This window comes from Schistocerca serialis, chromosome 2, assembly GCF_023864345.2.
Source record: "Schistocerca serialis cubense isolate TAMUIC-IGC-003099 chromosome 2, iqSchSeri2.2, whole genome shotgun sequence".
Classification (NCBI taxonomy): domain Eukaryota; kingdom Metazoa; phylum Arthropoda; class Insecta; order Orthoptera; family Acrididae; genus Schistocerca; species Schistocerca serialis.
In genome coordinates this window covers 254,346,243-254,368,579 of record NC_064639.1, presented here as the reverse complement: position 1 = coordinate 254,368,579, position 22,337 = coordinate 254,346,243, and the positions used below count along the sequence as shown (strand labels likewise).

At 43.9% G+C, this 22,337-nt stretch overlaps 1 protein-coding gene across 1 annotated transcript in view; it reads right to left on the bottom strand.

Annotated features, from left to right (window-relative positions):
- LOC126457009 (organic cation transporter protein-like) overlaps positions 1-21,786 on the bottom strand; it is a 161,732-nt gene extending 139,946 nt beyond the window's left edge. The window contains exon 1 of the mRNA XM_050092978.1: positions 21,242-21,786. Within this exon, the coding sequence (XP_049948935.1) occupies positions 21,242-21,615 (374 nt within the window). The 5' untranslated portion in view covers positions 21,616-21,786. The remainder of the gene's footprint in view (positions 1-21,241) is intronic.
- Positions 21,787-22,337: the final 551 nt, after the last annotated feature.

Genomic DNA, 22,337 nt, shown 5'->3' with positions numbered 1-22,337 from the left:
GAATGTGACTAACTGGAGCAGAATTGTCTTCAGTGATGACTCCCGCTTCGAAATGAGCCACGATCACCAGCGAAGTATCTGGAGGCGTTTCGGACAGGGGTGGGATACAAACTTGACCATCATCCGTCATACGGCCCGAGAACCAGGAGTGATGGTCTGGTGTGCCGTTCCTTTTCACAGCAGGATCGCTTTGGTTTTCATCCGCGGTATCCTGACAGCACAGTGGTACTTAGACGGTGTTGTCCTTCACGGCAAGCCATCCTGGGCTTACATTTCAGCAAGATAATGCCCGCCCACATGCGGTGAGAGTTTCTACTGCTTGTATTCGTTGCTTGTAGAACCCTACTTTGGCCAGTGTGATCACCGAATCTCTCATCAACCGAAAATGTTTCGAGCATTACAGGTAGGGCCCTCCAACCAGATTGAGATTTTGACGATCTGACACGCCAGTTGGACAAAATGTGGCATGATATCCCTTAGGACTTCCAACAACTCTATTAATCAGTAACAAGCCGGTTAACTCCTTGCATAAGGTCAGAGGTTGTAATATCACGTGATGACTGGGTGTTGTGCGATATCCTTAGGTTAGTTAGGTTTAAGTAGTTCTAAGTTCTAGGGGACTGATGACCATAGATGTTAAGTCCCATAGTGCTCAGAGCCATTTGAACCATTTTTTTTGGTAATATTATTGGGATTTCCGTCGTATGAAAGCTGTGAGTACCCTTGGAAAGGCATTCACCTATCTGTATATTAAATGATCAACTTATGAGATGAGACCTATTCTTTGAAAGACATTTGTTTCATATAATTTACGAAACTGTAAAGATGCGCATCTAGCGCGGACGCTAATACATCGATTGCGCAGTCAAAGAAATATTTTAACAGAAGCTGAACTGAACGTTCTGCTTCGCTCTAAATAAAAGATGACAGTAAAAACCTTTGTAGATCTTCAGATTTTATCGTACTTCTGCTTGTAATGTGAAAGCGTAAAGAAGATCGTCTTTAAGCCATAAAAGTGAGCGGTCTTGCCAGCGTGTAGACAACAGTTATTAAATGATAAAATTCAAGTAATTTATGTTTCAAACTGTAAATCGGAAAGTTATTGTTATGAAGGTGTTGAACGGTGCAAGAATTGTCTCGAAGGAAGGAGAAAAGTAATGACTGTAATGTGTGACAAAAACGTGAACCAAGAAGCTAGTAGAGGACAGGCTGAAATCTGATCGCACCATACATTTAGGAAATTATTTATGTAAGTTATACTGTTTATAAATAAGCCCTAATTGCCTGTGAGAATTGTTTGAATATATTTAGTGTTTACCACATTTCTTATTCTATTCTTTTCCTTTATTTATTTTTTTCCTTCCATGTCATATTATTTTTGTAAATATCAAACAGCCTTTACTAAAGCAGAGAATACTGCGGCATCCTGGTCGTAGACAGAAGGCCGCTCCTTGTTTTCTATACAACTCATAGCTGCCCCATTCATTAATGATTTGATTTGCAAATGCAAGTTTTTTTATTGTTCATGGTTAAAGGTCCCTTAGGTAATTGTAAAATTCATACTGATTGCGAAAAGAAATCCGTGTTGTTCTTTTCCGAATAATAGAAACCTTTGCGTAATCAAAAACTAGCCCCCTTCTGACAACGATCAGGAGCCGACCAGAAGACGGACGTCTTCGACTGCTTTCGTGTTTCCTGTGGCAAAGCTGTGCCAAACTGGGTACACGACATTCTAGTACGAAACACAATATATACATAATTATCAGATTAAAATTGAAAAAATTCAAATATATTTAACTTATTTTTTCTTTTATTTTTTCTTTTATCATACTAGAAGGTGGACCAACACGTTACTGACTTGCTCAATCTGAAAATCCCTTTTCCTTGAATAAATCACTCAATTTTTCTGAAATTTTAACCATTTGTTTGTCTGTACATTTAGAGCACATCTACCGATTTCCGTTCCGTTTGGCTACGTCCTTCGAGGTGCGTTGTTTTGTTTTGCCTGAAAGTGTATGCACAAACATTAAGACAAAAGAAATTAATAGAAAAGTATTATCTACAGAAAAAGGGATCACATAGTATCACTGAAAAGATATTTTTAAGTGATAACGGAACTCCCATTTGGCAATATGTTTTTATTATTTCCACTATACTAATTTCGGCTTTCGAGCTATTATCAAGTACTACTGGAAAAGGCGGTAGTACATCTGTCAACATATCACAATTCATGTCTGTATATATGCACCAGGTGTCTCGTTATAACAGTGTTGGTTATATACTGTGGTTGAGTTATGCTGCTCCACTGGCATTGGCGTTTCTTATCTAGGAACATTTCGTGGCCCAGCCGTTATAATGTGCATAATTGGCCAGGGTTGGTTTCAGGTCCAAGTGACTCAAGTCGCCGCTTGGGGTATCAAGCTGAGAGGGACGCAAGATGCAAAACGCATCATAACATTAGTAGGGGCTGCATCGACGTCTTGAGCGCCTAATGCAAAATCTGTATACAGAGCGTATCACAATTAATGCGTACGAAGTAAGGGGGAGAGGGTAATGTGCCATGTGATAAGTCGCTTATGTGGAATAATGGCCTCCAACCGGCCTGAAATTAGTGTAATATGTAAACAGTGCTTCCGAAAAGTAAATCAGTAATGTATTGTCGTCGAGAGGCGCAAGAGGCATTTTTGTCCTACGTACTTTGTTTACTCCTGGTTGACCAAGTGACGACTTCGACGTTTTTTTTTTTTTTTTTTTTTTTTTTAGTTCCTGCTGATGTTGATACACATTCTGTTGTGTCGGGCGTATGTGTTGTGTGACAGGGCGCAGAGTTGAACGTTCGCGAGTGTGTCAGTTGCACTTCGGCAATACAAAGCTGATCTCGATATGCTGGATTCCACAGGTTCTTGAATCCGCAAGCACAACAGCTCCTAAAACACCTAAAGCCGCAAAGAACTTACACCGTAAAAAATGTCAGTAAATAACTGTCATCAACTGTATAAAACCAGAGTACACAGGCACTCACTAAAAAGTCCTGTAATAAGAAAATAAACTGTATCGAAAAACCATTTTAGAGAAACGTAGTACGTAGGTATAGCTGCATCCAGTACCTTTCTTTTTATCACATGTTAAACAGCCAGGCCGCTTTAGACGACTCGTTGAAACTACTGTCTTAACACATCACGCAACTGATTACGAATACGCCAAACTGTGAAAAAGCACGTGAGCCATCTCACCTTTGTCGTACAGACACACGTAAACAATGGAAAGGGGGTTACGGTCGTAGCAGCTGGAAATAGCCGGGTAGTTTCTTTGCGCTGAGAAAGGTTTTTTGTGCTGTAGCGGCCGTTAAATCGACACTGAATGCTTTGAGTGACCGTTCCAAAGAGTAGCCTGAATTCAATCATTGTTAAACGACAAGCAGGGCGGGGTCTCAACGAGTCGAAGCGGAAACAAACCTGCCATCAATTGAGCCGACTGTTACTTGTTTTTTTTTTCGTCTTTACCTGCGCGTGGATGTGTGTCTGTGTGTATGTATTTGTGTGGGTGGGTGGTGTGGGTGTGGGTGTGTGTGTGAGAGAGAGAGAGGGAGAGAGAGAGAGAGAGAGAGAGAGAGAGAGAGTTGTGTTTGCATTGTTATACTCGTAGAATCTTTCCGAACGCATTGTCACATCACGCAGAATACAATGCACTCTCTTTCTGTTCGTCCGGGTATGTTATCTTCTTTCCGCCTTTGCCCATCTGCGCTGAAAAATCTTCCCCATGCCTACCACAACTCCAGTGTGTTTTCACTTGAGTCCGCTGTTCTCTGCGATAGTATCCTGACTTTTGTGAAATTTGCAGTATCCAATAAATACAAACTCTGAGAGTGCAGAACAGCATACCGGTAATAAGAGCTCTTTTGCTCTGTGATACGCCTAGCGAAGCGTAAATGTGAAAGGCATACCAGAATACCTCGACGACGTCAAAGGCGCAATTTAAATATATGAGTGACTTCGAATGCGGCAAAGTAATATACCTCTGGTTTGCCGCACCATGACATTTTGTCTTCTACAGTGAAAACTGTTGCTGCAGTGATATGTCTGTAATAACAGTAGATGGAAGAGGGCTATACGAAGCAACGGGTGGGTACTTGAGAAAGCAAAATGACTGGAGTAAGATACTGTACAGGTAAACGAAGCACCACATTGGCATGAAACTGGAGCACTGCTGTTGGTAAGCACTAGTCTATGTGCATATTTCGACACAGTCTGCTACGGGGTGATCCGGTGGGCACGTACTTATTGCGGTAGATCTCATTACACAGGAAACAGGAAAGCGTCAGGTACCGATGGACTCGCAAACGAAATCCGTGGCGCTTTGATTGGCAAAATATTGAGTTTTCGGATAAGATGCGCTTCATGCTGAACCACTATTGTGGTCAGATACGTGTGAGAACTACCGTAGTGACTGCAGTCTAGAAAACAGAACTGTTGAGCGTCGTAGCAGCAAGCCGGATGTTTTATTGTTGCGTCGCCATGCAACAGAAAATGGGCTCTCGAATCCTACGTATTGAGTTCATTGTGAACAGCAGCCGCAACTTCAGTGAGGTTTTAAAACCCGAAGCACTGCCCCTCTTTCATGCAACAACAGCTACTGTAATTCAGCCGTGTGTGGCAGAGAACGTACAAATGGTTCAAATGGCTCTGAGCACTATGGGACTTAACATCTATGGTCATCAGTCCCCTAGAACTTAGAACTACTTAAACCTAACTAACCTAAGGACATCACACAACACCCAGTCATCACGAGGCAGAGAAAATCCCTGACCCCGCTGGGAATCGAACCCGGGAACCCGGGCGAGAGAACGTACAAACAAGTGTTCTTGGAAATACTATTGGTGCAGCTTCTCTCCTGAGATGAAAGTTTATTTGTAAGGGTGTCACAGACTTCTACTGACCACTGCTGATACTTGGAGACTTTCATACAAAGCGTGTGGAGAGAGACTGAACATCTTTTATTAAATACAACGAACTTTTGGCTCGTTCATTGTAACTCTCTGAACTTCGCAGAGTTCAGAATACTCAGTCAGGGATACTGCTCAGTTACGTAATTCTAATCATTTGCGTGGTTTTACACATGAACTATGGTAAAAGATCATTTCAGTTCTTGGTGTGGCAATACTCGTGGACGTCACTATTGATTCAACGATAACATCCACAAAGCATCGCGATTTTTCCTCACAGATTACAAAATAATTTCTTGAGCGAGCAACAGGTTTTGAGACACATTTTGGAACTGCGGTGACGTATTTGTGCTTTTAAACAACGGTAAAAGATCATTTCAGTTCTTAGTCTGGCTATGTTCATGAACTTCACTATAGATTCAAGGCATGGCGATTTTTTCACCACAAATCTGTTTACAGATGATGTGCTTGTCTATAGCAAGCGCCAGAAGATTGTAACAGATTGTAGGAAGATCTGCAGAGGATCGATGGTTGGTGCAGGGACTAGTTGGCCCAGAACGGAAATAAATGTAATATACGGTATTGCGTATAAATAGGCGAGGAAATTCACTTCAGGACGATTACGGGGGGTCTGAGCACTATGGGACTTAACATCGGAGGTCATCAGTCCCCTAGAACTTAGAACTACTTAAACCTAACTAACCCAAGGACATCACACACATCCATGCCCTAGGCAGGATTCGAACCTGCGACCGTAGCGGTCGCGCGGTTCCAGACTGAAGCGCCTAGAACCGCTCAGCCACACCGGCCGGCAGGACGATTACGCAATTGACGACAAGCCACTGGAAAACAGCGTAAAATATCTAGGTCTAACCATTCGGAGTGACGTAAAGTGGAACGACAACATAAAACACATCGGATCAAAAGCATATGCCATGCTGAGATTCATTGGAAGTATCTTAAGGACATGCAATTCGTCAACGAAAAACCTGGCTTACAAAAAAACTTAACCGACAAATTCTTGAGTATCGCTCATCAGTCTGGGACCCTTCCCAAGTAGGATTAACAGAAGTGAAAGAGAAGATCAATCTAAGAGCAGCACGTTTCGTCAACGGGTCCTTTACTCGGTATGTGAGCGTTACGGGGATGCTCAACAAACTTTAGTAGTAAGCGCTACGAGAAAGAAGCTTCACAGAGAGGTCTACTATTGAAATTCCGAGAAGTACGTTCTGGGAAGTAAGGGACAAACTATTACTTCCTTCCACACGTCTCGCGAAAAGACCACAACGAGAAAATCCGAGAAATTTGAGGTAATACGAAGGTTTTTTCAATAACCATTCTTCCCACCCGCTATTCGCGAATGGAACATGGAAGGTGGGAACAGATAGTGGTGCTTTTTGTGCCCTCCATAAGAGACTGTAAGATTGGTAGGGGAGGATACAAAGTGGTAAGAAAGAGTCTGGAAAGCTTGTAGGGGTGGTACACGGTGGATTGTGCTGAGATATAATTGTTAAAAAAAAAATCCGAGTTAATTAACTTTGAAGTTAGACGATCAGGCAGTTGCGCGCACAATTTCCAGTGACATCCCAAATAGCGTCACTTGTTACCATAGCGTGCATGATAGCGCACGGGTAGACTGCTCAGCCTTTGGCTCGGGTTCGATCCTTACTACCGTCCCATGTCCAATTTTTGTATCGCTCTCTCGTTCAAGTTTAGGAAACCAAACGAAGCGCGCGTTTGGCGACACCGTATCTGGCGGGCCATTTGAATTTACGCGCGCAGCGCCATGATGGGCTAACTTCAGTGCTAATTAACTCGGAAACAGTGCAGCTTATCGAATGTTGTTCTTAACAATTATTTCTCTGCACGACCTGCTGCGCAACACCCTTACAACCCTTTCAAACTGTTTGTGAACGCCATCTAGGTGCAGATGTACACTGATGGGGCAAAGAAACTAGCGCACCTGCCTAATATTGTCTAAGGTTCCCGCGAGCACGCAGAAAGGCCGCAACACGGCGTGGCATGGACTTGACTATTATCTGAAGTAGTGATGGCGGGAACTGGCACCATGAACCCCTCAGGAGTGTCCATAAATCCGTAAGAGTACGAGGGGCTGGAGATCTCTTCTGAACACCACATTGCAAGGCATCCCAGATATGAAACTTCCTGGCAGATTAAAACTGTGTGCCCGACCGAGACTCGAACTCGGGACCTTTGCCTTTCGCGGGCAAGTGCTCTACCACCTGAGCTACCGAAGCACGACTCACGCCCGGTACTCACAGCTTTACTTCTGCCAGTATCTTGTCTCCTACCTTCCAAACTTTACAGAAGCTCTTCTGCGAACCTTGCAGAACTAGCACTCCTGAAAGAAAGGATACTGCGGAGACATGGCTTAGCCACAGCATGGGGGATGTTTCCAGAATGAGATTTTCTCTCTGCAGCGGAGTGTGCGCTGATATGAAACTTCCTGGCAGATTAAAACTGTGTGCCCGACCGAGACTCGAACTCGGGACCTTTGCCTTTCGCGGGCAAGTGCTCTACCACTTGAGCTACCGAAGCACGACTCACGCCCGGTACTCACAGCTTTACTTCTGCCAGTATCTCGTCTCCTACCTTCCAAGCTTTACAGAAGCTCTTCTGCGAACCTTGCAGAACTAGCACTCCTGAAAGAAAGGATACTGCGGAGACATGGCTTAGCCACAGCATGGGGGATGTTTCCAGAATGAGATTTTCTCTCTGCAGCGGAGTGTGCGCTGATATGAAACTTCCTGGCAGATTAAAACTGTGTGCCCGACCGAGACTCGAACTTGGCCAGCTTTGATCTGCTGTTCGTCTGCGAAATTGCCGAAACGTAATTCTCAGGAAATAAAACACTTACAAGTACTTCATGTTTTGACAATCACTGTCGGATAATCTTAACTAAGCTAAAGATATAAGCTATTTTCAAATAAAATTAATTCTATCTACATGCGACTCATTATTTGCATCTCAGATATCGACAATGTGAAAGTTGATGAAACTGTCAGTTCCGCCATCTTCCATACTTTTCACTGTAATCGTTGACAGTTTCATATCAGCGCACACTCCGCTGCAGAGTGAAGATCTCATTCTGGAAACATCCCAGATATGCTCAATAATGTTCATATCTTGGCAGTTTTGTGACCAGTAGGAGTGTTTAAACTCAGAAGAGTGTTCGTGGAGCCACTCTCTAGCAATTATGGGCGTGTGGTGTGTCAAATTGTCCGGCTGGAATTGCCCAAGTCCGTCGGAATGCACAATGGACATGAATGGATGCTGGATCCCATATCACTCCAACTGCACACGCCCCACAACATCACAAAAATTAAATGGTTCAAATGGCTCTGAGCACTATGGGACTTAATATCTGAGGTCATCAGTCCCCTAGAACTTAGAACTACTTAAACCTAACTAACCTAAGGACATCAGACACTTCCATGCCCGAGGCAGGATTCGAACCTGCGACCGTAGCGCCTAGAGCCGCTCGGTCACTGCGGCAGGCCACACCATTACAGATCCTCCACCAGCTTGAACAGTCACCCGCTGACATGCAGGGACCATGGATTGATGAGGTTGTCTCCATACCCGTACACGTCCATCCGTTCGATAGAATTTGAAACGAGACTCATCCGACCAGGCAACACGTTTCCAGTCATCAACAGCACAATATCGGTGAGGCGTAAAGCTCTGTGTCGCGCAGTCTTCAAGGGCATAAGAGTGGACCTGCGGCTCCGAAAGCCCATATCGATGATGTTTCGTTGAATGGTTCGCACGCTGACACTTGTTGATGGTGCACATCGAAATCTCTTGCAATTTGCGGAATTTTTGCACTTCTGTCACGTTCAACGATTCTCTTCAGTCGTTGTTGGTCCCGTTCCTGCAGTATCTTATCCCGGCGGCAACAATGTCGGAGATTTGATGTTTTACCGGATTCCTTATATTCATGATACACTCGTGAAGTGGACGTACGGTAAAATCCTCAATTCATCGCTACCTCGGATATGCTGTGTCCCATCGCTCTTGCGCCGACTATAACATCACCTTCAGACTCACATCTCGATAGCCCGCCATTGTAGCAGCAGTAACCGAACTAACAACTGCGCCTGACGCTTTTTGTCTTATATAGGCAATGCAGACCGCAGCGCCGTGTTCTACCTGTTTACGTATCTCTGTATTTGAAAACGCAAGCCTATTTCAGTTTCTCTGGCGCTTCACTGTAGATCTTCCTTTCTTCTTGCAAAACCTTTTCTCTCCTTTTTATCATTCAAGTCCGTGTCATAAATAACACGCCATTGGAGACGCTAGTACTACAGTTGAAAATGTAAAATGTCTGACTGACTGTGCAACGGTTGCGAAACGGTCCTGGGAAAACGTGGGCGGCCGAATCACTAGCGAGGCCAGAAGAAATCTGTGCTGCATTAGCAGACTTGTTTCTTTCCTCCAGATGTGGTGGCTATCTTTTTTCCTGACCCGCTCCTTCCACAAATTCCAGGATGGCTGCAGACATTTCCTACACGGGTACACTGCTGTGACTGTGTTCCCCTATCCTACTCATTTGCACCTTTTTACCAGCACGACATTTCGGTGATTGTAGTAATACTGTATTGTAATGAATGACATAAGCCTCTGACAAGCTCGTGGGGTCACGACCTACAGACTGCCGACAAGATGTTTTTCCCGGCAAGTGAACGCAGACAGCACTGTTGCGTGCATCTCTGACACAGACTGCTTGGCATTGCCTTTCACCAGTGACTTCACGTAGATGTATCAATATAACACGGCGGCAGTTGTGCAGGTCTCGCCGGCTCCAGCATTTGTCAAGCACGCTTAAGTTCAGCAATGACTGTGATGGTGCAAGCGTACAGACCGGGGAAAACAAAGAAAACAACTCTGTGTTCCTGTCTTATCAGCTCAAAAATTGATTGTAGCTATATAAAATATTAGCTGAAGGACTACAAACAGATAACATATTATCAAGAGATTTATCTCGTACACGGAAATAGGTTAAACACACACGCAGAACGGGTCGACGGCTGACGGCGGCTGCGGGTATTCCTGACCACGGCCACTGGCCCTCAGGTACTGGTTATGCAAACAGCACGGCCGGCTTTGAAAGCGCTGCTGCCTTGAACTCTGCTTCCTCAGTGCCGCAAACAGCCTCACTCGCAGTTTGGAAAAGAAGGAGATGTTTGTTTACAGTGCATGCACGTTAGTTTGACTAATGAACTCTTCGTCCTGTTTTGCGTTCTCTTTCGCTTAGAGTGCACTTTGAGAGCACATAATAGAACTGAAGTTGGCGTTACTCATCAATAGCGACACGCTGTATCAGGACTGTGACTGCTCACTCCATGACGGTGAGGTGAGCGTTGCAGCCGAAGACGGTTGTAAAGTGGTGGCAGACGACGTGCGAATGTGTTCAAATCTGGTGAAAGCTTTCGTCTGCGAAACGATGCTACTATGCCTAGTGGCTTTCAGTTTGCACGGGTGTTGCACTTATGACGACATTCTCAGAAGCAACTTTGCAAGTTAGGTTTGCACCATGAATGAAGTGTTGCATGACTTTGGTTTGGAGATTCCTTGTTTTTTGGACGCTGCTCTTTTAATTTAGTGTAGGACGAGAACAGTTTATTTCTTTGACGCATTCGGGGTGTACACCACATCCTCGACAAACTCAAAGAACAATCTCATAACTGTGTGGCTATTACTTCAAATGAATGCTTCATTAATCAGTACTGGTAACTTTCGAGGATGTGCCGAATTTAAAGGCAGAAATGCATGTGAATACGTCACCCTCGAAATTGTCCACATGTGGTGTCCTAATTATAGAGGGTGACTTCTGCAGATAAGACGACAACAACCAGCCACTACTGTTTCTTTAGACAAATAACACCGTTACGATTTCGAACGGACGAGGTCATCTTCAGACGACTATTCACGTCTAAATATATATTTCCGAAGTTTATTCTGATGTAAACTTCAGCAAATGTATATCTAGACCTGAACAAACAGGATTAACGTAGTACATCGAGAAAGTTCAAAGAAGAGCAGCACGTTTTGTATTAACGTGAAGTAGGGGAGAGGGAGTCACTGACGTAGTACAGGATTTGGACTGGACATCATCAAAAGAAAGGCGTGGAATATTCTCACGAAATTTCGATCACCAACTTTCTCCTCCGAATGCGAAAATATTTTGTTGACGCCGACCTACATAGAGAGACACGATCATGGTGATAAAGTAAGGTATATCAGAGCTCGGACGAAAGATATAGGTGTTCGTCTTTTCCGCGCGCTGTTCGATATTGTAGCAATAGAGAATTATTATGAAGGTGGTTCAATCAACCTTCTGTCAGGCACGTAAGTCTGATTCGCAGAGTATAATGTAGATATAGAAGTAGAAACAGCGTCTGAAGATGAACTTATTGGTTCGAAACCGGAAACGGCGTTGTTTGTCCAAAGAAATAGCATTTATCAATAGTGGCTGGTTGCTGTTGCCTTCTTTGCAGGAATCAACCTGTATTTTGTACACAGCCACGTTCTCAAAATGTCAGCTTTCGACAAAAAAGCATGTCCCATTATCTTGACCAGAAGAAAAGTAGAAAGACATCAATCGAATGTTGTTTAGTTTCTAGGGAGACTGCCTGTCTTGTAACTTAGTGCGATGCGAAGATATGAAACGACGGTTCGTCTTCTTCAAATAGTAACCAATATTTTTTATTCGGTAATTCAGTTCATCTTATCAAGACCTGTTCGAAAACTATCATGTAAATTCAACTTTCAACTTAATAACAAACAGAAATGGCAATCTTTAATACCATTTTGTTGTACTGTAATCCGTTGTGGTCTCAAAAAGGGGTAGAGCATTCAAAGTTGCTCAAAGTAGGACGAAGAACTGTAGTACATCGGTCTATGCGTTGGGTGAAAGAGTTCATTGCTGTTCCATTGTTACCTACTGAAGTAAATTATAAGCAAGTACGATATGCTCCTGTTTGCTCTCTAGAACTGGTGGAATTTTGCGATAGACTACGCCGCTCAAACATCTACAAAGAAAAACTTCTGGAGGAGGTGAGTCATGAGATAGAGCAGGCCAATCCACTGTTGCTTCACGACCAGTCCATCTGGCAAGATGGCTCCGAACATCAACGCACTCAAGGCATTATGTGCTGGACATCCATCGTGTTGATATCACGCAAGCATTCTGATTCTTAGTGGCACTTCCTCCATAAGACGAAGAAGAATTCATTTCAGGAAGTTGGCATATACCCTGCCATTTGGGTTACCACTATAGTCATAAGGACCAATATATCAGTCATCCACACCAGACATTAAGTCCCCATTGGCGCTGTTGTTCCTAGTGTCTAAACCGTAATGGGTTTTAGCCGGTTGAATACTACATGTCCGTTGTATTTATTTGTCCTTTGTTTGAGAACGAGCATCTATTGGTCAAAGGAACTTCGGAGAAGAAGTTAAGGTGGGAAAAGATTTGCTGCTGTGCACACTGACAGAACTGCACACTATTCAGGAATTATTGGTGTAAGTGTATGTGGTAAGAATGGAACTGGTGACGTGTTGAAACGAAATGTGCACTCGTTTTATAAATTCCAGTCCCCTGTTCAAGCTGTTGCGTGCTCAAGTTTGGATTTATTGCAACAGTGTCGAGAACAGTAACATCAGCGGTTTCGTGTGTGCGAGTTCTACGACTGCGTTGCCCTCGATAGAAACTTCTCACTTCCTGAAGAGTCACAATAAGATGAAGAAAGATCCGTCGGGTAGGTGGGTTCTTGTCAGGGTATACCTCTCTGTAGGATTGCTCTCCCCAAGTAGCGTTATGCCTACTTTCAACCACAACAAAAAAAAGGTAATGATGATGTAGTTTTTAATCAAGAACTGCCTTTACTGTACACAAATACATCGTTTAGAAATACGAAAGTGTTGTACTACATGTACCCATTTTGTGAACAAGAAACCATTTTTGCTATTACTTCTCTGCTAACCTAGTAACTACTTCTCCTCAGATGAGTATTATTTCCACCTTCTCTTCGTTGGTGTACGTTGCGCTCACACAAATCCTCAAATGAAGACGAGGAACTGAATGACCAGCTTGAATTGTCTTTGTGTTTCAGTTTCTTCATTGTCAACTCCAAGAAACTGACAAATTTCGTTACTGCTAGGATTACATCCTATGTGCTGGTACGAGAGAGTCGAAGTCAGTTCTGTGTTACGTTTTTAGTAACGTCATATTTACGAGAATGGTACACCGTTTTACGTGCACGAACGGACCTAGAGCAGAGGCAGTGGATTACCAAAAAAAGGAAGGGTGAATTATTAAAAAGACGTACTGCTGTTCATATATTCGTAACGAACCAAGTTGCAATGAAGGCAGTCATGCTAGAGAATATCCGCCCTGGTAGCTAAACATTTGCTTCATGCATTTATTTTTCGCTTCTCGACAAAAAGTTATTTGGGGTAGTCAAGACAAACGAGACACTATGCAAAGCAAAAATCGCATACCATACGCATGTGAAGATAACACTGTAGTCCATGGACAAATCCGTTTGTTCAGTTGCAATCGAGAGAGGGCTCTAAATCAGCTGGTAGTGCTTAATAAAGTTCTCTTTTAAACCAACAGCCTGGTGAAGATGTCGTTGCTTTTTGAGTTTATATATTTAGTCGAGAGTATATAATTGGGAATGAGGATATACTGACGATTTTCGAGAACGGCAGTTCTCTCGAATGGTTTTTTTTAACACTGTACGGTCCATCATACGTCAGAATCCACCCAATTCAGAGCACCACTCACGAGCCGTGTACGTAGCCTATAAGAAACTATGTTAGCTGCTGAAGAATCTGTCTGAATAAAGCCCAGACATATAAATCTGAGAAATGATCTTCGTGTGAAGGTCACAGAGGTGAACTCAAAAATCATTATCACGGTAAACATTTACACGATATCCTGGACCATGCCACGTAACAGTATTGTATTTTAATAGACAAGAACCTTTACGATAAATTACGGTGGACATAGTTATAATTCTGATCAACAGACTACTGCTCGACGGTGCGACAGTCGAGTGGATTGAGTCAGCAGGTTTTAAGTGTTTATCAGCAAGTGAAGAGTATGCGAGGGAAAGCGTCCGAGGAAACGTTAAGAAACAAGGAGAACTAGCGACTGTCCAACATATATGTGAAACAATAAATTTAAAAGGCTTACAGGCAGATGTCAGTTGGTTTCAAAAGTTTAATGAGAGTGAACTATGTTGGTGGCTTTCTGTTCCCTGCTAGCCGCATGGAAAGTGCAGCAAGTTAATGAGAATAAAGTCGCTGACATGAGTAAGCACAAAGTTTTTATTTTTTGATATTGGTATTCGTTAAAGAAATAAAAAGGCTTGCCTTGGAAAGAAATATGTGCACAGAAGACTGATCATTTCAGTGACTCCACAGCTGGACACTATTGTCATTGTTCAAATAATTGTCGCGTGCATTAAACTTGCATGTTCCGTTCGACTCACAGAGACGTCAGACCACAGAAAGATGCGTCACATTTTTTCTTTAACAGCAATAGGTTAATAATGCTTTTCGCCGCATAATAATGTGTCACAGAAAATAAAGATCGTAGAATGGATGCGTTAATAGAACTGCAAATGGAGTGTCATAATGAAAAAGAGGTGAAGATAGTAAATGAAACATTCCAAACCGACTCAGTGAATTTCATTGTTGCTTCAGGTATGGCCTTACTTAAAAAAATGGCTCTGAGCACTATGGGACTTAACATCTGAGGTCATGAGTCCCCTAGACTTAGAACTATTTAAACCTAACTAACCTAAGGACAGCACACACATCCATGCCCGAGGCAGGATTCGAACCTGCGACCGTAGCAGCAGCGCGGTTCCGCACTGAAGCGCCTAGAACCCCTTCGGCCACAACGGCCGGCCTTTACTTAAAGCAAACATCTTTTTCGTCTTTGAAAAAGTAATCGTGCAATACTTATATATGGAAGTAATAGTACAGCTAGCTGAGCTGCGAGCAGAATGCAGAAGCTGCTAGCATTGCTGGTTGGAGATGCTGCCTGTCGCCAGCTCAAATCCAGTCACCAGCAAATACACCATCTCATCAAAAATATCCGGATACCCCGATGTCAAGCGTAGTTGACCACTACATGCCATGAGAGGTGGATCCGCTGGTGTACAAGTTGGTGGGGAGTATTGTGTTATCAGTAGAAAAGCAGTAATAGCAGCATCGATCGGCCAGGAGAGCTCTTTGGTTTCGAATGTGGGCTAGTCATTGCATATCACATAAATAACAACTCGATCGAGGTCGTATAAAGCCTTTTCAAGTTCCCCTAGGTGACTGCTGGTGATATTCTTGTAAAGTGGAAACGCGGAGGAACTGTCACATCTCAGCCAAGAACAGGTAGATCTTATTTACTAACGGTCAGGGAGAGTCGAGCACCACTGTGGTTGTAAAAAAAAATAGTGTGAAATCAGCAGAAGGAATCACTCGTGAGTTCCAAAATGCTACCAGCTGTCCAGCTAACACAGTGACTGAGCCGATGAAGTTAAAGAGAATGGGTACAATGGCCGAGCAGCTCATCGTAAGCCACACATTTGTGTCGCCAATGATAAACGACTCTTGATGTAATGCACAGAGCGACGACACTGGACAGTGGCTTTCTGGAAACGAATGAGCTGAAGTGATAAATTGTCCTACACGCTGTGGCAATCAGCTGGAAGGCAGAACGTTAACTTAAGAGTGAAGTATGGAGGAGATGATGTCGCGGTATGGGGATGCTTTTCTTGGTCAGAACGTGATCCTCTCAGTGCGCTTAGTATAACCCTAAATAAGGAGGGATATGAACACATTTTGCGCATTATGTACTGCCTACAATAAAGAAACAGTTAGGAAACGACAATTGTTTGTACCAGCATGATAACGCACCGTATCGTGAAGCAGCATCTGCGAGGCAATGGTCTGTGGACAAAAATATTCTTGAAATGGACTGACCTGCCTCGAGTCCCGACCTGAACCGAATGGAATACCTTTGGGATGAGTCAGAACGTCTACGTTGTCCAGGCCCCAGCGTCCAGGCTCTTGAGGAAGAATGAGCTGCTATTCCTCCAGGCATTCAGACACCTCATTGAAAGCGTTCCCAGCTGAGTTCATAAATCTTAAATGCCAGACGAAGGATGGGCGCATCACATAGTAGTGTCCGCTAATATGTGTCCGGATCAAATTGCGTGTTTCTTATTTAGTGTTTATCATATCTAGAAGGCTTCGAAATTGCTTGTATTTGTAAGCTTTTCAGATACTGGACATTCGATGTTCGTATAAATAGCAGCATGCTCCATCCAGGTTGCAGTTCTGTTTTCTGTACGTATGTGTCCATAATGACCTCTGTGCTAAGTATTGTTCTTCATTCACGACGCTGCTTTCAGATTTGAACTTGACTGTGGTAGCAACGTGACAATATCATTTAGTTTACTAGAAGGTACCCTGCCCTGAGTGTGTAACATCTATGCTCCGTTAACGAATTGTGATACTGCGTTCAAATGGTTCAAATGGTTCTGAGCACTATGGGACTTAACTGCTGAGGTCATCAGTCCCCTAGAACTTAGAACTACTTAAACCTAACTAACCTAAGGATAGCACACACATCCATGCCCGAGGCAGGATTCGAACTTGCGACCGTAGCGGTCGCGCGGTTACAGACTGTAGCGCCTAGAACCGCTCGGCCGCTCCGGGTGGCGTAATACTGCGTGTCAGTGTTTGTCATAATGATTAACATATGTTGGTCTCTACGTAACAAGACATTCAAAATTCTCCAGGTAAAATTATTTTCATATTTCGCAGTACCTGCCAGACACGAAACGGCAGTAAAGGTATATTTTCCATTGTCTGCTTCACACATAATTTCTGAAACGCTGCAACAACTCATATTTGGCAAGAATCACATTTGTGTCCTCAAACGTATTTGGAAATGAATAAAAAGACACTTGACAATGCTAATTATTTCACTACCCTTCGATCTAGACACCAAAATACCAGTGGAGGTTTTGAAAATCTCTATACATAAGATGAGTAAAGGAGTAATTTCGAAACTAATAGGAAGCGGCGCCGCGGTTGAAACACTAATCAGGTCGGCTCAAGTTGAGAACAGGAAACTCGGCATGCAGCTAGCGGACTTCCTGTCCTCCGCTATCTACATTTTCGTAACACAACTGTCGGAAAGAACCGCAGGGAAGAGTTTTAAGAGAGGATTTCGCCTTCTCTCCGTATTCGTCAATACAGTTTGCACACGAAAAATGACATTTGCGCGTGGTGTTCGTCGTCTTTAGTGACAATTAGAAATGGTTGTGTTTCGTGCAATTTAAGAATATGTCCACTATGAAAGTGTACATGGACATTATGGGAAGCGTTTCACTACACTGACAGAGAAATACTGAGGCTTTCAATTTAGATGAAGTGGGATTATTCTCCGTAAGTTGAGTCTCTTATTCGAATTGATTTTGCTTTAGGCTGCAGTACGCTTTTGTCGTAAAGTGGAATTACTTTTTCACAGAGCAGAAGTTATCATAATTTTCGTTTCAGTGCAGCCGTAACGGTAAGCAACCAAAATGAGCCAAGTCAATGTCCCTTGGCAGAAAGGCTGTTTCAAAAGTAATTTCAAGAGGCAATCACACATGGGGAAAGGTGGCGTTATTAACCATAGTGACATCAAGACAGTAAGAGTAGATATAGCAAAACTACAGTAACTTTAACGACATATTTTCAAAGGCCAGCTGTAAACTGGGACTGAGAATGCGAAGCAGAAACACTGCAAAATTGCATAAGTGGATTCCAATATCAGCTTTTGTTGTAAGGTACAGAACGGTAATAATGAATCTAAGTTTTTTTTGAATTCGACACTATAGATAACTATTTTCATTAAAGTCAGTAAAGTGTTGTTCATTTTATCAAAAATTAACATACATTAGCAGCAAAAATTGATACTCGAATGCACAAAAAAAGGAGGAAAAAAGTATCAGTATGTATCAGAACAATTGTCTTTCCATCACACGCATTGCATTTCCGTCTAACAACACAACGAGCATGCTAAACAACGTTGCAAAAAAGCAACTAAGAGCCTAGGTATTCCTCAGGAGAAAATTTGTGCTTCTTGCTGATTGATAACCTTTACGGAGCCACGATTACGATTTAGTCACAACACAATCGCATAAGCCTTTTACAGTTTTCTATCTCGCCATTGACCTGTAGAGGAACGCACTTAAATGCTCTTATCTCTGGAGTGTGACAGATGCGCGTCTGCCTATCGATCCATTCCCTTTTATTTGCTGATTAATGTTTCAGTTGGAAACATGTGAAAATCGGTTTGTAAAAAAATGAAAAGGATGTTTAGTAAACGATTTGTTACTGTTCCAGCTACGTTAAAAACAAAAGAAATTGTGTTAATTATTATGAGCCGTATATTAACAAAATATTTTAATATGTCATCGTTGAACTGTATTTGTCGTTTGCATAAAGAATTGTCCTAATTAATACAAATGAATGTAAGTTTTTCGATCAAGCTCACATCTAATAGGGCTCAAATCTCGCCCATGGCGTACCTTAACAAGAAATACGGTGAAACAGTCGTGAGTAGTGCTCAGGTAGTTCAGCTTGCAGAGCAATTTCCCGAGAAAGGCAAAGGTCCTGTGTTCCAGTCTCAGTCCGCACACAGTTTTAAACTGTCAGAAAGTTTCATATCAGCGCCCACTTCGCTGCAGAGTGAAAATTCCAATATGGAAACAACCCCCAGGTTGCGGCTAAGTCATGTCTCTGCTATATCCTATCTTCCAGGAGTAGTAATCCTGCCAGTTACGCAGAAGAACTTCTGTGAAGTTCGGATGGTAGGAGATGAGGCACTGGCGGAAGTAAAGCTGTGAGGAGGTCTTATGGATCATGCTCGGGCAACAGTCGTAGAGCCCTTTCGGCTAAAGGTAAAGACGCCGGGTTCGAGTCCCTGCAGGGGCACAGTTTTAATGTGTCAGAAAGTTTCATATCAGCTCACACTTCGTTACTGAGTGCAATTAACGTTGTGGAAGAAATACAGTACTAGTTCAGCAAGTTAAATGTTGCAACTGAACGCTTGTATCTATTGAAGGAGGCGTTCGTCGCCTTAGCATTCGGATTCAATACTGCACTCGTCTCAGAAAAGGTTTACGAATGCTTTCGAACATCTCCGAATCATGTCGTAAATCTTGTCAGGAATGAGCAACTCGCTGCCCCACTTCTTCAAACGTATCAAGAATGATTCAAAGGGCTCTGAGCACTATGGGACTTAATATCTGAGGTCATCAGTCCCCTAGACTTAGAAACTACTTAAACGTAATTAACCTATCGACATCACACACATCCATGTCCGAGGCAGGATTCATACCTGCGATCGTAGCAGGCGCGCGGTTCCGAACTGAAGTGTCTAGAACCGCTCGGCCACAGCGGCTGGCTTCAAACGTATCAACTGGGGTGCTGTACACTTCATTTTGGTAACTTTGGAATTGACCACAGGTAGAAAAATCAAGAGGACTGAGATCAGGTGATCCTGCAGCAAACATACAGGCCCCGCCCAACCTAACTATCTTCAACGTCATTGTCGCGATAGAAGCTGTCTTCCATTAGCAGCAAAATGTGTGGTGCCCTGTCAGGCATCAAACATGAGCCATGGGTGAAATTTGAGTCCGGCTAGACGGGGACTTCACCACAGAGTTAACACTTCAAATACGTTGATGCTAACGTGGGCAATATTTCATAGTGAAGTCACCGATGACTTTAACCACACGTTTGTTATTATCTCTCAAACGGATGGCGGACCCATGTTCACCGGACTTCTTTTGCACCTATTATCATACAGTTTTACCCATGTTAGATTTCGCTATTAATTCTGAAAGACCATGTATACGATATTCTTGTATTTTGTTAAGAGCTGAGTCTAAGGGGGAACACTACGTATTTTCATTACTTATAAGCTATAACTTCATTTGTAACTGAATAGGAATATTGAGAAAACCCAAATTAAAAAAAGAATAGGCTTTTCAGGAAGTACAAGAGCATTCCAGGTCTTAAAATTTCGCCGAGATTCCGGTTTTCCTCTTATTTTTCGTTAAAATGAATGTAGAGGGAACAATACCAACTGACTGTATACAATCGTGATACGTTTTCTTGATGTTAAGTTAAAATTTATGTAGTGAACATGTGAGCTTTGAATTATGCCTATTTTTCCACTGTCTGTGGAATTATACTCTACTCATGGTTCTTTCTTTGACGCCTGTTGCCCAATTGCGTACGTCGGTGTAGATGTTTTGGATATCTTCTTTTGTTAGGAGCGGTGGAAAAAGCCTTAGGTAAATCCATTTTTTTGTCATTTACAGGCACATATCGATTATTCTTTCTGTTTAGAACAGTGCTGAGAACATAAAATTTTGAGGAAGTCCCTACCTTTGGTAGATGTGGAGGTTTCCCATCGATTTGTGTGATACAATTGCTGCATAACAACACAGAAAATGGCAAAACATGTGGGGTTTCTCTATTTCGCGATCGGGCCTGTATGCATGTATGTATGTATGTACAAAATCAGAGGTAGCTCAATTTTGTCACAAAATGGACATTTGATGATTCTCAATATTCCCATTCAACTGTGACATAAAGACATGAAGTAAGGGTGCGACTGTTTTGGAAGCCAGTAGGAGTGCTTCACAACTGCTATGTATGTCACTGAATAAGAATCCACTAGCCGATAACCTAATGACTTTATTTGACGCGTTTCGGGTAGAACCCGTCATCAAAAAAATGGTTCAAATGGCTCTGAGCATTATGGGACTTAACTTCTAAGGTCATCAGTCCCCTAGAACTTAGAACTACTTAAACCTAACTAACCTAAGGACATCACACACATCCATGCCCGAGGCTGGATTCGAACCTGCGACCGTAGCGGTCGCGCGGTTCCAGACTGTAGCGCCTAGAACCGCTCGGCCACTCCGGCCGGCAGAACCAGTCATCAGATTGTCATGAACATCATGGCAGCTGGGATGACAGTTTTGTTTGTTTTATACTGTCTTCATTTATCTCATCAACAAAAATGATAGTCTGATGATGGGTTCTACCCGAAACGTGTCAAGAAAAATCATTACGTTATCAGCTGGTGGCTTCTTATTGAGTGATCAATACAGCAGTTGTGCGGTACTCCCAATGCTTACAACTTCATTGCCAGTGTTTGCCGTGGACTAAGAAATCGGGCAACTATTCGCAACTGACCTTTGCTCTATGGAGAGGTTCATCAGCTCCGGGATCTTGCACCAGTGGTTCTCGGGCGTCAGCGTGACGAAGATCTGCGTGAAGTACACGAAGGCGACGAAGAATGCGAACGGCGCCAGCAGGATGAAAAGACCCTTCTGGTAGACGCCGAACTCCCCCATGTGCGGCAACACGTCGTCGAAATCCAGCAGTTTCTCGGGCTGATCCGCCGGCGGCTGCGGCAGCGGCGCATCTTCAGGAGAGGGCGTCTTGGAGCTGCAGACGACCACCAGCTCGGGTACGGCAGGTCGTGAGGCGACGCCGCCGTTGGCGGCTTCCTTGTCGTCAGCCTGCTTCTGCCGGGACGGCGGGGAGTTCTTCTGCTGGGGCGGCATTCCGTTCCAGGCGTATTGTGGTCCCGGGTCGTCCTTCGCCGTCTTGTAGCGTCGCTGCAGTAGTGCCTCCTCGTGGGGTAGGTCGTTCGTGTCGGCCGGGCTAGCCCTCGAGGGCAAATCCCAGCGGTGTGTGTGTGGAGGCAAGTGCAGCTGACGCGGCGACGGCTGCCCGATGACTGGAGGCGGCGCGCCGCACCGGCGTCGCTTTTATACGACGGACGCCGCCGCCGCTAGTGGACGCCGCGGAGCGCCGCTCGGGGCTGCGTCGGGCGCAGGAAAAGGGGGGGGGGGGGGCGCACCCGCGTGCAGAGTGGGGAAGGTCGTGCGCGGCTCGGGAAATCCTTCGGCGGCTTTTTTTGCGCCCATTCGGAGGACCGCCACCGCCGCCACAAGAAACTCTTCGGTCTAGTCTGCCACACAGCTCGCCGATCAGCTGGGCACTTCTGTGCAGGAGGTCGCGAGGCGCGGCGCGGGGCGGCTGCTCTTCGGAACTGGAGTGAGTGGAGCCGTCAATGAAGGACTTTGAAGACTGTTGACTCACCTTGAGAATTCGGTCTCGCTCGAGTGAGCTCCGTAGTGGGCGAGACGAGTTGTTATCTCAAGGCCGCAACTGGCCGTCGCCCTCTATGAAATCTGTCCACCTTTTCTAGAAGTACAGCAAGCTCCGGGTTACCAATGCAAGCTAGGGATCGAGGATGGTCGATGTTTACAACTAGGTCTAG